The sequence below is a fragment of the Arvicanthis niloticus genome, chromosome 10, assembly GCF_011762505.2.
Source record: "Arvicanthis niloticus isolate mArvNil1 chromosome 10, mArvNil1.pat.X, whole genome shotgun sequence".
NCBI classification, from domain to species: Eukaryota; Metazoa; Chordata; class Mammalia; order Rodentia; family Muridae; genus Arvicanthis; species Arvicanthis niloticus.
Genome location: NC_047667.1, coordinates 64,225,355 through 64,240,547, shown reverse-complemented (window position 1 = coordinate 64,240,547; position 15,193 = coordinate 64,225,355). Strand labels below are relative to the sequence as shown.

The following is a 15,193-nucleotide window of genomic DNA, read 5'->3' as shown; positions in this document are numbered from 1 at the left end:
GGCCTGGGCCACTGTGATTGGATATCATTTTGTCATTTTTGGTGGTACTGAGGATTGAACCTAGGGCCTCATGCTTGCAAGGCAAGTGCTTTTCCACTCAGCTGCAGCCCCTTTTACTGTCTGACATAGCTTTCTAGTACATGTAAAAGTCATCTGAAGGTCCCCTGTCTCTGTTACTCTTTTGCTGTGGGAAGACACTCTGACCAAGGAAACTTAGGAGAGAAAGAGTATTTGGGGGCTCACAGTTTCAGAAGGTGAGCCCTTAACCATCATGGCTGGGAGCATGACAACAGGAAGGCATGGCTCTGGAGCAGTCGCTAAGAGCTTCTGTGTCTTGAGACACAACTCAAAAGGCAGGGGAAAATATATATATATATATATTTTATCTCAGGCCTTGGGGCTTACATTAGTGATCCCGGTACTGGAAATGTAGAGGCAAGAGGATCCCTGGGGAATCACTGGCTAACCAGCTTATCTTAATGTTTGAGCAGTTCTAGGACAAGAGACCCTGGTTTGAAAAGTAAGCACAGTAGAACATGGAGGTGGATCTCTGATCTCCACACTCATGTACACCCCCCCACACACACACACCACACCTTGCATGCACATACACACATACATGTACAGGCATACACACATACATATACACACACCACACCATGCACACACACACAAGTAAAAACACCTTAAGTAGCTCCGAGTGCCCTGTAGAAGCCAGACAAAGAAAAGGTGCCTGGTTATTGTTTTGATTTACGTTTAACTTTTTGAAGATGGTGGATTTTCTCTTTATCCCATATTCACTTGGTTTTGGTAATGCATCAGAGAGTTGATACTCAAAGACACCCAGCAAATTCCTTGTAGAGGACTCATCTGAGAAGGTTAGATACCAAGCTGCTGGAGACAGGGGAATGGACTCACTGGCCCCAGCAGCAGTATCATATTCTGGAAGGCATGCTCTCTGAATTCTTTGGTGGTTTGTTTGTTGTTGTTTTGTTTGTTTGTTTTTTTGAGACAAAGTTTCTCTCTGTAGCCCTGGCTGTCCTGGGACCCTATTTGTAAACCAGGCTGGTGTTGAACTCACAGTGGTCCACCTGCCTCTGCCTCCCAAGTGCTGAGATTAAAGGCATGCACCACCACGCCTGGCACTCTCTGAATCTTTAAGGCCTCGCTCTTTTCCTTGACTCCATTTGCCTCAGATATTTAACCAATGGGCAGCCTTCCATTGAGCGTTTCCCGATCAGCTTTAAAACCTATTTCTCAGGAAACTACTTTCACCATGTCGTGCTGGGGATCTACTGCAATGGTTACTATGGTTCACTGGGCATGAGCCGAAGGGCTGAGCTGATGGACAAGCCGCTGACCTTTCGGACTCTGAGTGACCTTGTCTTTGACTTTGAAGACTCCTACAAGAAATACCTGCACACAGTCAAGAAGGTCAAGATTGGGCTGTACGTCCCCCATGAGCCTCATAGTTTCCAGCCCATCGAGTGGAAGCAACTTGTCCTCAATGTCTCCAAGATGCTGAGGACCGACATCAGGAAGGAGCTGGAGAAGTACGCCAGGGACATGAGGATGAAGGTGAGTTTGGGAAAAGCACATGGTGTGTGGGGGCTTTCTTCTCCGTATTGGTTACTTGACACACAGGACAAAATTCCTGACCTGAACAGCCAGAAGGGAGGGAAGAGGGACACTCTGATTCACAGTCCAAGGGTGCTCTCCATCATGGGAAGGAACAGTGGTAGGAACCTGAAGCAACTGTGTCCACTGCTGGGCTCAGCTCACTTTCTTGTTTTTTATTCAGTTTGGTTTCAGCCCATGGGATGGCGCTGCCCACATTAGTGTGTGATTCCTACCCCAGCTTACCCAGCTGAGAAACTTCCTCACAGACATGCTCAAAGAGCTGTTTCCCCGTGAAGGTGCTCAATCCCATCAAACTGAGAGTCAGGATTTAACAGTCACACTGTCTGTGGCTTTTTCTAGATGCTAGGGAGTGTTTCTTGCTTAGTGGCCACTGCAGGAACAAAACCTCTGCACCCTCGTTTGACTGGACAGTTAGTCTCCGAGTGTGAGCTGGCCTGCCCTCTTTGCTGGTGGATTTTTGCACTGTCAGTTTCAGCCAACCATGGGTCAAGGACAATAGGAAAAAACCTTGCAGCTGTGCTGAAAATATAAAGATTTTTTTCTTATTATTCCCTAAATAATGTGTAGGTGAACAACTACATTGCCTTAGGCATTACAGGTCATTCGAGTTGTGATTCTGTCTAGAGGAGGGTCATGTACAAATATAAGGGACTTGAATACCCATGGATTTGGGTGTCCCTTCAGGATCCTGGAACTGATTCCCACAAGGGCCCTGAGGGGCAAATGGTGCTTCACAAACCACAGCTGAAACCATCTTAAATATTGCAAAGAAAGCAGTGTCTCTCTCCTCAATTCCTTCTATCAACTAAGATCCAAAAATGAGAGACCAGAAAGTTACATCTCCAGCTGAGACAGTCACTCTGTTTTATGGTCTCTTTTAGAGTCACACTACATCTGTATGGCCTAAGTTGCAAGGCCTTTGCCATCTGGTGTCACAACAGACAGGAGGGACATTCACTGTGCAGAGCTGAGTAGATGGTCTCATTATCCACTCTTCCCTCTATCAGCTCACCTCTGTGTGCCAGCACACCCACTTGTCCCTGACCCTCTGGGGCCTGTGGAGACACTAAGAGAAAGTGAATATTCTGATTCAGGCTTGCTTATCTTCACTCTTGACCTGGGGTGGTGATCTGGAGCCCACTCTGACTAAATGTGGAAGGTGGGGTCAGCAGAAGTTGGTTTCTGGAGAACTGTAGAGGAGACTTTGCCTCCCAGGGTGAGAAACATGGCAGCTCCAGGAGGGCTGAGGAGCTGGAGTTGACTCCCCTCCCGCCACAGAAAAAGGGATGACTGCTGTGCCATCTCACTCTCCAGGAAGTGGGACCCTTATCTTTTCCCAGTGCATCTTGGACGGGCTGTGTTTGAGGGGCTGTGCTGCGGGAAGGTGAGCAATGGGTGTCCTCAGGATCCAGTGTGGCTAATTCCTCCTGTCTTCTTCAGATCTTGAAACCTGCAAGTGCCCACTCTCCAACACAAGTGAGAAGCCGGGGAAAGTCCCTGTCTCCACGAAGGAGACAAGCAAGTCCTCCAAGGAGGCTGGGCAGGCGAGACAAGTCGTGAGTGCCATTTTCTCTTTTCTCGCACATGTTTGCAGGGTGTCCTGGCCTGTGGGGATAAAGCTGAGTCCTCTCTGAGGGGACTTTATTCGCAGGTCATGTGTATAAACAGTGCTATGGTGCAGGCTGCTCTGGGTGGTGCTCTACTGAGGATGAGTTGAACATACAAATGGAGGGAGAGGCCAGGAAAGACCTAAGAACGGAACACTGGAAACAGAATTAGGAAACTTGGGTCTGGAATCAACTTAGTTACTTAGGCGCTGCCATGGCATTTTTGTGACTTTCCTGGGTCTGAGTTCAAATTTGTCTATTTCAGAGACCTGTATTCCTTTGTGGCCAGCAGGATATGGTTGCTGTCAGCCAGTCGTGGTCCAGGGATGCTTCCAGGTTCTTCCTTGCCCTTGGCTAATGACCACAGGCTACTGATGCCGCTGTAGCTCCTTAGTTCAAAATGACTCGTATAAGACATGACAGTTAGCTGTTGAGAGGCTCCAGAGTAACCAGGGATGACTAGCTAGCAAATCCCGAGAACATAGTCACACAAACACTAAAATGTTGCTGTTTGCTAAAATAATGACAGTGGGTTGTTACAGTGGCTCCTTGCATACTAGGGACTAGGTAATACACATACGTCTTGGTTGAGTCCCTCCTTAGCCACACGGTAGCCATAAGGTCAAGCAGACCCTGGTCCCAAGGGAACCAGAGTTTGCATTTGTAAGAGGCTAAGAAGGATTCCTCACCTGTCACTCAACATTGTTGAACATATCTAACTAGGTCACATGGTAGGTGTGGCTTCTTAAGGGTAAATCACGTTCACAAAAGCATGCTCTGGTCAATCTGTTCATCTTGTCATCTATGAAGGGAAGGTTCTGCTGTGTTCACTTCTGATAAAGAGACCTGAATGCAAAAAGAGTTTGTTATCTTGGTCCCAAGTCCTGTAGCTTGTCAGTAAGGGAGCCAACACAACTCCCTAGACTCTAGAGAGGTGATAGGAGAGAGGGGCGCTTCTGTTTAGGAATAACAGGACAGGACAAAGTGTTTCAAAGAAGATTCTTGCTTGTCACTCCACATTCCACTGCCCCCCACCCCCCGCAAGGTTTAGCATGGACAACTAGCAGACACTTGCTAAAATGACAGATGTCCAGGAGTAGGGAGTCCAGGATTTCCATGGCAAGAAAGGCTGAGATGTGGATGCTCCAGCATATGGCCATTTTCTTAGAGAGGCCAGTGGCTTCTCAGCTTCCATGTGTGAGCTCACAGTCTTACCCTCAATGCCTGTGTCTGACCTTGACACCCATCCTCACCATGTCATCCTGTGACCTTGACACCCACCCTCACTTTGTCATCTCTGACCTTGACACCCACCCTCAGCATGTCACGTCATCCTATGACCTTGACACTCACCTTCACTTTGTCACCTCTGACCTTGACACCCATCCTCACCATGTCATCCTATGACCTTGACACCTTCACTTTGTCACCTCTGACCTTGACACCCACCCTCACTGAGCCCAAGCTCTCTTGACTCAGTTACCCATTCCAGCTGTGCTGCCATCTCAGAACTGTGAACAGAGAAATCCTGACAGGTCAGTGACACAGAACCAGCAGCAGAAGGGAGGCCTGTCCTTTGATCTATTGTCCCTCTGTCCATGAAGGTATCAGTCATTAGTTCCTTTGAAGCTCCCATGAGCAGTAGGGTTTGAGCTGCCCACAGGGGATGCTTTTCTCCAAAGAACCTGGGCCAGTACACAGGAGCAGTGCTCCTCTCGGCCAATGATCTCTGCACAGAATGACAGCCATTGGCAGGGCAACGTTTCTGAGTCAACGTTTCTGGTTGGATTCCCTGGCCCCATAGGAGCTCAGTGTAGGCAGAGGTGTGGGAAGTTCTTAACTAGTAAAAGAAACTGAGTGACTGCAGGCAACAGGGCAGAGTGACAAGTGGGACGAGGTCAGGAGTCTGACGGTGATGGTTTGATGTAGAGGCAGGGGAAAGTATAAGTTGAAACTGCAGGCTCTGAGGTGCTTCTCAGGCTCCCAGGAGGAATGTTCTAGAAAAGGCCGACAGTGGAGACCCAGGGCTTAAGGACAGCTTTAAAGCTGAAGGTTCCTACCCAGAAGTGACAGTTCAAACAGTGGCTCATTGGTGAGAAAAGAAGAATGCAATGAGTAGCTTGGGGGGGGGGGTGCAGAGAAAGCAGAGACCAACTCGGAGATAAGGCAGGGATGGCCAAGAGGGAGATTCTGGCTCTATGTGTGCTGTTGCCCTTGTCAGTGGTGAGTGTTAGACAGCCCCCCCCCGCCCCATGTTGTAATAAATATTTATTCTCAGTTTAGGGTTTCCACCTCACCTTTGATCATTCAGTTCTCAGATAAAAGACATGTAACTTTTATATTTACAATAAGTCTTAAACAATACTAGAGCTGGGCAGATATCTACCCTCTAAGCTTTTAGTTGTTACCTCCCCATCAGTAACCTGAGTTATGATTTGTTCCACATGGGCTGCTCGTAACTCCAATGGCCAGCCCACATGGACAGTTCTTATGATCCTTTACTCCATGGTGTCCTCCTCTCTCCTTCTCCCTCCTCATGGTTCTCTTCCTTGTAATTTTCCTCCAACCCTGAGCTCAGGAACCAAACACTCCACCTATCTCTCTTCTGCCCAACTATATAGGTTGTAGGCATCTTTATTCATCAATCAGGGATAACTTGGGGGGGGGGAAAGTTAAGTGTTACTTGGGTCTACATGGGGATTCTCTCATCCCTGGGGGCAGCCAGGCCTTGGGGACCAGTATTTAGTATCACAACACATAGCAGAAGACCAGACCTCAACAGCCCTACTCTGGGGAAACCACTGACCTTTCTGCCCACCTGGTGCATTGGACAGCCTGGGAGTGAGGAGAAAGACTGAGGGCAGGTAGTGGCCCTAAGCCAGGAAGGATGGTCTCCAAGAAGAGGGGGTTCATTTTTGTCACCCTCCTGCCTTCATGCCCCATGGCTCATTTCACCCCCATGATGGGAGCTCCAGGAGGACCAAGGTAAGGACTTGTGATCCAGTGGCAAAAGTGTCAACTCAAAAACAGCATGGACAGTGAGATTTGGAGGAGGAACAGATGACATTGAGGACTCTGGGGATCTTTGGAGCAGTGTGACAGGGCATGACAGGGCTAAGCCTGTGGAAGGGAGAGATGGGGAAAGCCAGGAGGACAGCACATAGGATGAGCCCTGAGCTGAGACCCAGTGAACCAGGATGTGGCTTTGGGCAAACCATTTCTTTGGGCCTTGGTTTCCTTACTTTGAAGAGGAACAGAATTAGAGTAGATTCCTGAAGTACTCTGTAGAACGCAGTGTATTCCCTCTGGGCTTTTTCCTTGCAGAACTGAAGAGAACTACACTGTCTTTGAAGACCAGGTGGAAATAACCAGGAGCAAGAGGTGAAGGTTCAAAAAGAAAGTGGTGAATTCAGGAAGCAAGGTTTTGGGGCAGCCAGGGCCAGAGGGATGGGATATTACAGTGCAGGCTTAGGGGCAAGGAGGGGCTAGAAGGGCTCCAGGTAGACAAACAAGCAGAGAAGCCTTGTGCCACAGGAAGGAAGTCATGTTGTCTGGAAAAGACAGCCGTGGTTGCAGACTGAGCAAGGCCCAGGCTGTTGGATCCTGGTTCTCAGAGGGGCCTTGTTCTAAGTCAGAATGTGTGTGTGTGTGTTGGGGGGGGGGGGGGGGGGATCACCCTTCCCTGGAGCTTCTGAACCAGCAGCGTGGGACAGAAATCTGAGCTCTTATTTTTGACAGTCCCTCAGCTGCTGGGTGGGGACCACAACCTGAGGTCCCTAAAGTCACTCAGCAGCAGACTCCTCCCTTCACTGGGCTTTATGAACCAAGGCAAAGAGTTTACATTAACAACCAGTGTGGCAAGATGAAACTGTTGAAGGCCAGTCAGACCCCAGACTTGTCCAGTCCTGGTGGACCTCTGACTGAGATGGTCTCCAGGTAAACTTGGCTTGTCCCATGCTCAGGCCTCACTGAAATCAATCTGGGAGGTGCCTCTGAGTCACCCTCACAGGAGTCAGAAAGAGAACTGACTTCCCTTGCCCCAGACCCTAATCTCTACTACTTTGTCATGCAGCCAAGACCAGCACCTTCATCTGCATCCGAGGAGGACAGCTGGTAGACAGCTACATTTGTGAGTCCGAAGCTGCGGGTGCCAGGGCCCCATTTATCCCATCCCTCCTGACACTAGAGTGTCCTGAGAGTGGAGAGAAGGACCAGGAGGAGTGGGGTCCCCAGGTTCCCTTCCATCTCCTCCCTATTGCCACCCCCACCCCACCCTGCCCCCCAGAGGTTTATCGAAGGGGCGGGCAGTCATAGGCCAGTATATTGTAAACTTTTCAAAAAAGGTGGGGTGGCTATACCCAACTCCCAAGGCCCTCAGATTCAGGCCCATATCCATAGCCTTTCTCCCTGGCTGAGCAGGAGAGGAGCCCCTCATTTACTCTTTCTCCCAGGAGCCCCTCATTAACTCTTTTCAGTGGGGACTGTGGGGAAGGGCCTTCCAGGTGGCCTTGGAACCACACTCTTCTCTGTATCAGAAATCCTGGCTGCTTTGCTCTCTATCCGCATTTGGGGGTTAGGAGGAGCCTCAAAAGGGTATCTATGGAGGCTTCTGTTTAAAGTGGACTGAGGTGAACGAGGAGGGGACAGTCTCCCCAGTTCCTCTTATACCTTGGCTCCTGAGGGGCAGGACTAAGAAAGGAAGGAAGGACTCAATGCAGCCATGCAGGAGAGGGAAGGAAGCAAAAGAAAGACTGGGGAGCAGGGACCACAGGAGACATAGAAATTCCTCCCTCTGCAGACACATACATCTGCCATAACCACAGGCTAGACCAGCATCACTGGCTCCCAGACATATGTCAACAAAAAGGCTCTTCTCTTCTGCCCATAGCCTTCCTCAGATTGGCTTTGGTCCAGCCAACTAGTCTTGCTTTCTAAAAGGGACAACTTTGACCATACCCCAGTGGCTTTAGATGATGGGCTCGCTGAGCTGGTCCCCATCAGGAAAGTCTCTTGGATGCCATTGTCATGCTGTTATCTCATCTTTACCCAAGGCCAGCAAGTTGTTTCTAAATCTGCTGAGTGCTCAGGGAGAAAAAGAACTGCAGTTGGCCCGAGGCTGTCAGCTGGGACCCAAACATAGTTCTAGGGGCTTCTGTTACCACTCTGCTAGCGGCTGGCCGCTGCCAGCTCTCCATTCCTCTCTGTCATAGCACTTGCCTAAATAATCCCTTTAGGAACATCTGTGTCACTGGGTTGACACCAGAGTCAGCTGAGTGGGACAGTAAGAGTGACTTCACCAGCCTCAATTAAGATCAGGTTTCTAAAGGAGGGCAGCCTTCCCTCCCCAGGGGCTCGTCAATGCTCCCTCAGAGGTTTGATCTTATAATCATCACTATTTATATGTGTAAGAACACACATACAAGTGAGGGGCAGAGAACAACCTGTGGGTTCTTACCTTCCACCATGTGGGTCATGCTTGGTGACAAATGCCTTTAACGACTCCGTCCCCCTTTGGTAAGTACCTTCCACACCTTCTACAATATGCTTCTTTACCTCTCAACTCCACCCACCAGGGGTTCTTAGAGGAAAGTGGGGGAGGAGATTGCCATCTGTGTTTCAATGCTCCTGTCAACTTAAGCCAACTCCTTCCCAACCCTGGGGGTCAATTCCCCCAGTAGCTCCTTTCTCATGGTTGTCCACAGTGCCTTTTGAGTGGGGTTAGCTCAAGAGCAGGTTAGAGAAGCCAGGGGAGCTTCATGTGGTAGCGAATCCACTTTTTTTCCAGTTACTTGAGAGGTGGGAGCCAGGAAGATAACTTGTGTCCTCAAGTTCAGGACCAGTTTAGACTATATTGAGGCAGTCACTAGAAAGAGGGGCTGGAGAAACAGCTCAATTGACTGCTTGCTGCACAAGCCTGAGGTCCTGAGTTCAGATCCCTGATACTATGAGACAAGCCAGGTATGGCAGCACACACACTGTAAGCCCACTGTGTGGGCAAGGGAGACAGGGTGATGTGAGGCTTTCTGGAAGCCAGCTTATCTCAGTCTACAAGCTGAAGGTCCAGTGAGAGACCCCATCTCAAGAAAATAAAATTCAGTGAAGTAATTAAGGAAGATAACAGGTCAGCCTCTGGCCTCCATATGCAATGAGCACACGTCGACACAGACCTCCACACTTATCCTCACACAAACATCTACAGGGGAAAAAAAATGGCTGAGAAGACCATCTCTTCACTGGGATCAGCTTCTCCAAAGGCCAACTTTTTCTTTTTTACTGCCATGTTTCCTTTTTTTGCTTTCACTATTCTTTTGGCTATTAACTCACGAAGGGTCCTCAGGTATACCCTGGAAGCCACTCTCCAAGGTTTGTAGCCAGTGGTCCTATTTAAAGTAGCAGATCTCTAGGGCATGACTGGACCACATCAGTATCACCCTGAAGGCCTTGAGCTCACTGACACCACTGAGTGGAGTGTGCGCATGTCCACTTATATCCCAACTGTGCATCACTGTGCACGTCCCAGGAACCAGGAGAAGACACACAAATGTGGTGGGGACCAATATGTGCCACCACCCACAATATGTGCCATCACCCACAGGAGACTAAGATGCAAGTTCTTTAGTGGGGTCAAGTAGCAAGTTGATAGATTTAGTGACCACTGTGAAGTTCTTTCATAGAGAATAATCATAGATCAAGATGTCAGAATTTCTTAGTGGCTACTTGAGAGGCAGGAGGATTCCAAGTTCAAGGGCTGCCTGGTAACTGAGATTTCATCTTAAATATAAAACCAAAAGGGAGCTGGGGAGGGCTCAGTGGCACAGTGCTTGCCTACCACAGGACAGTTGTCTTTTAGGATGGTCAAGCTCTTCTTAAGAGAGACAGGTTGCTGAGCTATGGAGTCTGCTGTCCAGTTGAGAGAGCCAGACTACCTTCCTGTCAAGAGGAAACAATTTGCTAGAGAGAAATTGTTCAAAGGTTTAAGAACTTTCTTATACCTGAATTTTCGCTTTTTAGCACTTAAGATAAAGTGTCATTGGATGTCATTTAAAGACATTGTTGATGCTCTTGTGAAGATGACAGAACTCCTGAAGTAGAACTCACCAGCGTCCTAAATCCCACTTACTGTCTTGGTCATGTCAACCCACAGTGACAAGGGGTTCATCAGATATTGGAAGCTTTCAGAATGCTTACACAGTGTTATCCTGGAGAGCTGCCAGTACCTTAACTGGTGTCCTTACAGTCCTTACTTGGGCAGCTAACTGCCAAGTGCTGTAGGAGTTTCCTCACAAAGATGCTTTGCACTGGGTAGTCTTGTGTGTGGTTTCAGTGATTTATGAAAGGTACACCTCAATTTTTTTTTTTTTTTTTTTTTTTTTTTTTTTTTTTTTTTGAGACAGGGTTTCTCTACATATCCCTGGCTGTCCTAGAACTTACTCTGTAGACGAGGCTGGCCTCAAACTCAGAGCTCCACCTGCTTCTGCCTCCTGAGTGGGATTAAGGTGTGCGCCACCACAGCGGGCAATGCACCTTGATTTTACACATTCAAACCTACAGTGTGAACCATCTCTCGGCGGTAACTGAGAATGTCCACCAAAACCTAGTCTCCTTGTGTTCCTTGGGCTCACTGTTGCCAAAAGAATTTGGCTTAGTCCTGTATGATATGTGACTTGTTAGGACCTGAGAGGTACTAGGTTTCAAAAGTTGTAGCCCTGAACTTGGTGCTATGCACCTATAATATCCAAACATGGGAGATTCAGGCTGGAGTTCAGGGGTAACCTGGGAAACAGTGAAACCTCATCTCAAAAAAAAAAAAAAAAAAAAAAAAAAAAAGAGTCTGATTAACTTTGCTGTAGTGTCTATTTTCGAGGGTTTTTTGGTTTGTCTTAGTTTTACAAAGTTAATGTGACAAAGTTCAAGTTTAAAAGGCTCGTTTGATAACAGAGATGCTTTTAAATGTCTTCACTGAAAGCCTTTAGAACCTAAAGCCTGTCAAGGTAGATCAAGACCTGAGAGCCAAGAGTGTGGGTGCAGGGAGCAGGCGAGTATCAGAAAGGTTAGCTAACCACACTGGAGGCCCTTGAAGAACTTCGTTCCTGTATGCCAGTCCCTCTCTACCATCCTTCTGCCTTTACCCTTAGGCCTGCTCTGACCGAGAAGGTGGCTGACCTCAGCACTCTGAACGAAGTGGGCTATCAGATCCGGATCTAGCCAAGCCAGGCTGGCAAGGCTTCTATTGGTGCTCTTCTCTGCACTTTACCCAGCAGCTTCAGGAGGAATTGCAACGTGTGGAGTTAAGATTTTGAAGGATTTACCTGGAGATAGAATCTGAGTGGGTTTGGAAAAGCTCACTGGGCAGTAGGTATGACTGGGCTGAAGTGCCGGACAAACCCCTGGGTTGACTGACTCCCTCACTCAGGATCTCAAGAACAATGTTGACTGCAGTTTTCTACTTTTCCATTTGCCGACTGTTCCGCTTGCTTTGGACATTCTGCCTCAGCTGTAGTAACCGTTTATGGAGTTACTCCCACTTTTTGGTACAGTAGGCAACTCAGCCAGTATTACTGTCTTCTCAGCAATAACAAGCAAAGATGGGTGGGTTTTTTTTAAGCAGTTGATATTACCTCAACATTTTGGCATCAGATATGCAATCTTAATGCGTTTTTTAATATTCTATTTGTATTGTTTTCCTATAGGGATCTTGATGGTTTGGAGGGTTTTTGTTGTTGTTTTTTTCTTTTCTGGTTCACACATGAGATGAGATTTAAGTTGTTATATGCAAATGCTTTGGAAGCACTGAAATTCTGGCAATAAGGGAAAACACTTTAGGATCTTGGAGTCACTTTTCTTAAAGCATCTGCTGACAGGTTTTCTTCTGTGAAGCTCTAGTCCATCCTTTTGCTAACATTTAAGCCTTTTCTGAGGCAAGCAAAAAGCACAAGAGACCATGTGCTCCCGAAAACACAGCAGTGCCGAGACTTCCCAGACAGGAGGGCAGACATCTGCTCAGCCTTGGTTCCTAGTGGCTCCTTGTTGTTAATGTGTTCTCTGTCTCAGATGAAGGCAAATGTGATGATGGACTGTTTTTCAGTAGCTTGTCTTTAGGTACCACTTCATGGCATTAGGAGACACTGGGGGAAACCAGGACCTCAAGGAGCAAGCCTGTCTTAAAGGAAAAGTTCCAGCCCAGTGCTGTGCCTCAGTATTACCTAGGCCCCGAAACAGAGTGAGCCTGCCTGTGGCCACTACAGCGCAGCTTCTCCTCGAAGACCACAACGGCGGAAGCACAGCTTCAAGTCTTAGTGCAGTGACGATGCCAACTCAGGAGAGCAGAGGACCAGCTTCAGCTGAGTGGCCAGCCCCAGGAGCTCAGCATGCTTCCCTCTGGCTGTGACTGGGAAGCTCTAAGAAGTCAGCTGTCTGCTCACTGAGTCTTCGCCAGGAAAACCTAGGGCCATAAGGAGGGCAAAAGAGTGTGCAAAAAAACCCTTACTCCACTCTAAAGCCAGCATTATTAATGAAAAGTTGTTTTCTCGGAAAAACTTGGTGTCCTTTAGAGGACAGGACCCGGAAACTAAAAAAGTGTAAGCTTCAAGTTGGGAACTCAATGGTTTTCTTCAAGAATCCTGTTATCAGAGTTCAAGGAGAGTTATGGGGCCTGGGCATGTGCTCAGAGGCTCCTCTGGTTTGACACCCAGCACCCAAGGAAGCATCCTTTCTCCACATGTCCTCACATGCTACCCGTTGTCAGCCTCAGGGCTGTGTGCATTTAAATGTTCCAAGAAGCAATCTGGTAAGTGCAGCCACCAGGCCAAGTGCCTGCAGCTGCCTGTGTTCAAGGACAGCTCACAGGAACAGAGTGCCAAACAGTGGGACAACCACAGTTGGCAGCCAGCTGAGATACTTCGTTTAATCTCTTCCACAACTACTTTCTGATTTTTAGGTCCATTTTTCAAGGCAAGTTTAGTCACAAACATTTAAAAAGCTCTTTGTCACTCAAGTTTACTGCCTGTAGTTACACTAACTTTCCAAAACAGAAGGAAGACCCCCGAAACACCGACATTCTAATGCAATAGTTTATTGGAATAAGAAGGCAGCAAAAATGAATGCAATACGTCTTCCCTCTCAGCCTGGCCTTTCAGCCTGGCTGTGGTGAAGATGAATCTATGAGCTGACAGGAACAGGTTTATCCTTATGCCCCATGGCAAGATGCACAGAGCTGAACAAGATCCAAGCTGACTGCTGCTGGTTGTGAAAGGTGGCCTAGGTGTTTTTTACACACATGGGGACTGTGAGCACACCCCTGTCCTTGAGTCAGCTGTTTCATAGGGTGTCCTCAGCAGACATGGATAAACAAAGGGAAGCCTTTGCAGCCCTTCAGCTCACTAGACAAGGCTTTCATACGCTAGACTTTTATGTGCAACCTTGTACAGTTTTTTTGACATACACTTCAGATTCTTGTTTATTCTCTTAAGACTTTGATCTGGCCAATACATTTTTAAAAAATATTTCAGAAGAGCCGTGATTGTTTTAGTGAGTATTTTTCTAAGAACATGAAGACTTGATGGTATTCTACAGAACACCACAAGTGCATGCTTCAGGCTCGAATCTCTCTTATCACGTGTCCACACACAGCATGGAACTGTAATAAAACCATTCTGGAAACTGAAGGACTTTATATGTTTTGTTGCTGTTTTGTCTATTGAACATATTGACCATTTTCTTTCCTCTTCCAGACTTTGTTAAATATTACTTCATTTTTGTTCACATCAATCACTTGTCTCTTAGCCTCATCCTAACTGATAATGGTGGAAAAGGTAATCAAAGAGTTGAGGAAGGTGACAGGTCAGTGTCTACAGCTCAGCACACTTACCACAAAGCCCAATAAATATGCAAATGTACTAATTTATTACAGCTTACAGGTACAAAGTACAAAGGACTCTATGCCTTACAACTTTTTTTTAACCAAAATATTAAAAAACTAGCAGATGCTCAATCCTGAAAGACAAGACTCCAAGTGCCTGTTGTCTCGATGGCGAAAGGTGCAGTAAAAACTAAGATGTCATCACACTTTCCCTTTGCACTTACAACCTGGCCAGCACAAGGCTGGGGAGATGGCTCAGTTAGGGGGCCTGAGTGTGATCCCCAGGACCTAAAGTGAAAAGCCAGGTACCCACATGTAGTCTCACATGAGGAAGGCAGACAGGATGATCTCTGATCCTTGTTGGCCTGCCAGCTTACCCTGCTTTGGCATGTTCCAGGACAGCGAGAGAATCTATCTTAAAAATAAAAGGTAGATGGCTCCAGAGGGCTCACCTCTGGCTTCTAGACACAAACGTGCAAGCAATCACACACACACACCAGGCATATGGATAGTTCATATGAGAGATCTGACTTCTGCAGCCAGTCAGATCAAACTGTGCTTGGTAGGTAAACACAAGGCCTAGAGGAGTTGCTGGTCCCTCTCTGTCCACAACAATAGAGAAAATAGGTAATTTCTATTGGAGTTTTAAAAGCTTGTGAGAAGTATTGTGTGGTCATAGATTAACAATAATAAGCTAACATCAATTTGTAAATTAATTGTATCAAAGTGCTGTACATGAAATAGGCCTAAATTCACATTATATTCTTCAGGCTATAAACACTTTACAAAGGTTTTTATGAATGTTAGTTTGCCTACAGTGATGTCTATACAAATTCACTCAACACACCCTCCATATTAAAAAGAGACAATTACCACTGTAATTTGATAATGATCATGTCTCTAACCAGGACCCTTAGCACCCCACAAACTACTTCTGAAAACTGTGGACCATCTCAGCAGTATATTAATACTCTACATGAAAAGCAAAGTGAGGCAGTCGGCTTGCTCGGTACTCACTGGATACTTCTTAGTCTGCACACCTCTGAGGCACTTGTCTAGTACACAGAAAATAACTGGAATACATGAG

The 15,193-nt window shown here is 47.2% G+C and overlaps 1 protein-coding gene across 5 annotated transcripts in view; it reads left to right on the top strand.

Moving 5' to 3' along the window:
• Vash2 (vasohibin 2) overlaps positions 1-13,912 on the top strand; it is a 38,685-nt gene extending 24,773 nt beyond the window's left edge. For 3 of the 5 annotated variants that reach the window (XM_076941616.1, XM_076941615.1, XM_076941614.1), the window contains exons 6-10: positions 1,197-1,578; positions 3,082-3,197; positions 6,573-6,629; positions 7,321-7,377; positions 11,384-13,912. In XM_076941616.1, coding sequence (XP_076797731.1) covers positions 1,197-1,578; positions 3,082-3,197; positions 6,573-6,629; positions 7,321-7,377; positions 11,384-11,453 — 682 coding nt within the window. In that variant the 3' untranslated portion in view covers positions 11,454-13,912. Of the gene's footprint in view, positions 1-1,196; positions 1,579-3,081; positions 3,198-6,572; positions 6,722-7,320; positions 7,378-11,383 lie in introns of those variants that run through there. The other 2 variants (XM_034512846.2, XM_076941617.1) reach the window with 2 other exon arrangements.
• Positions 13,913-15,193: the final 1,281 nt, after the last annotated feature.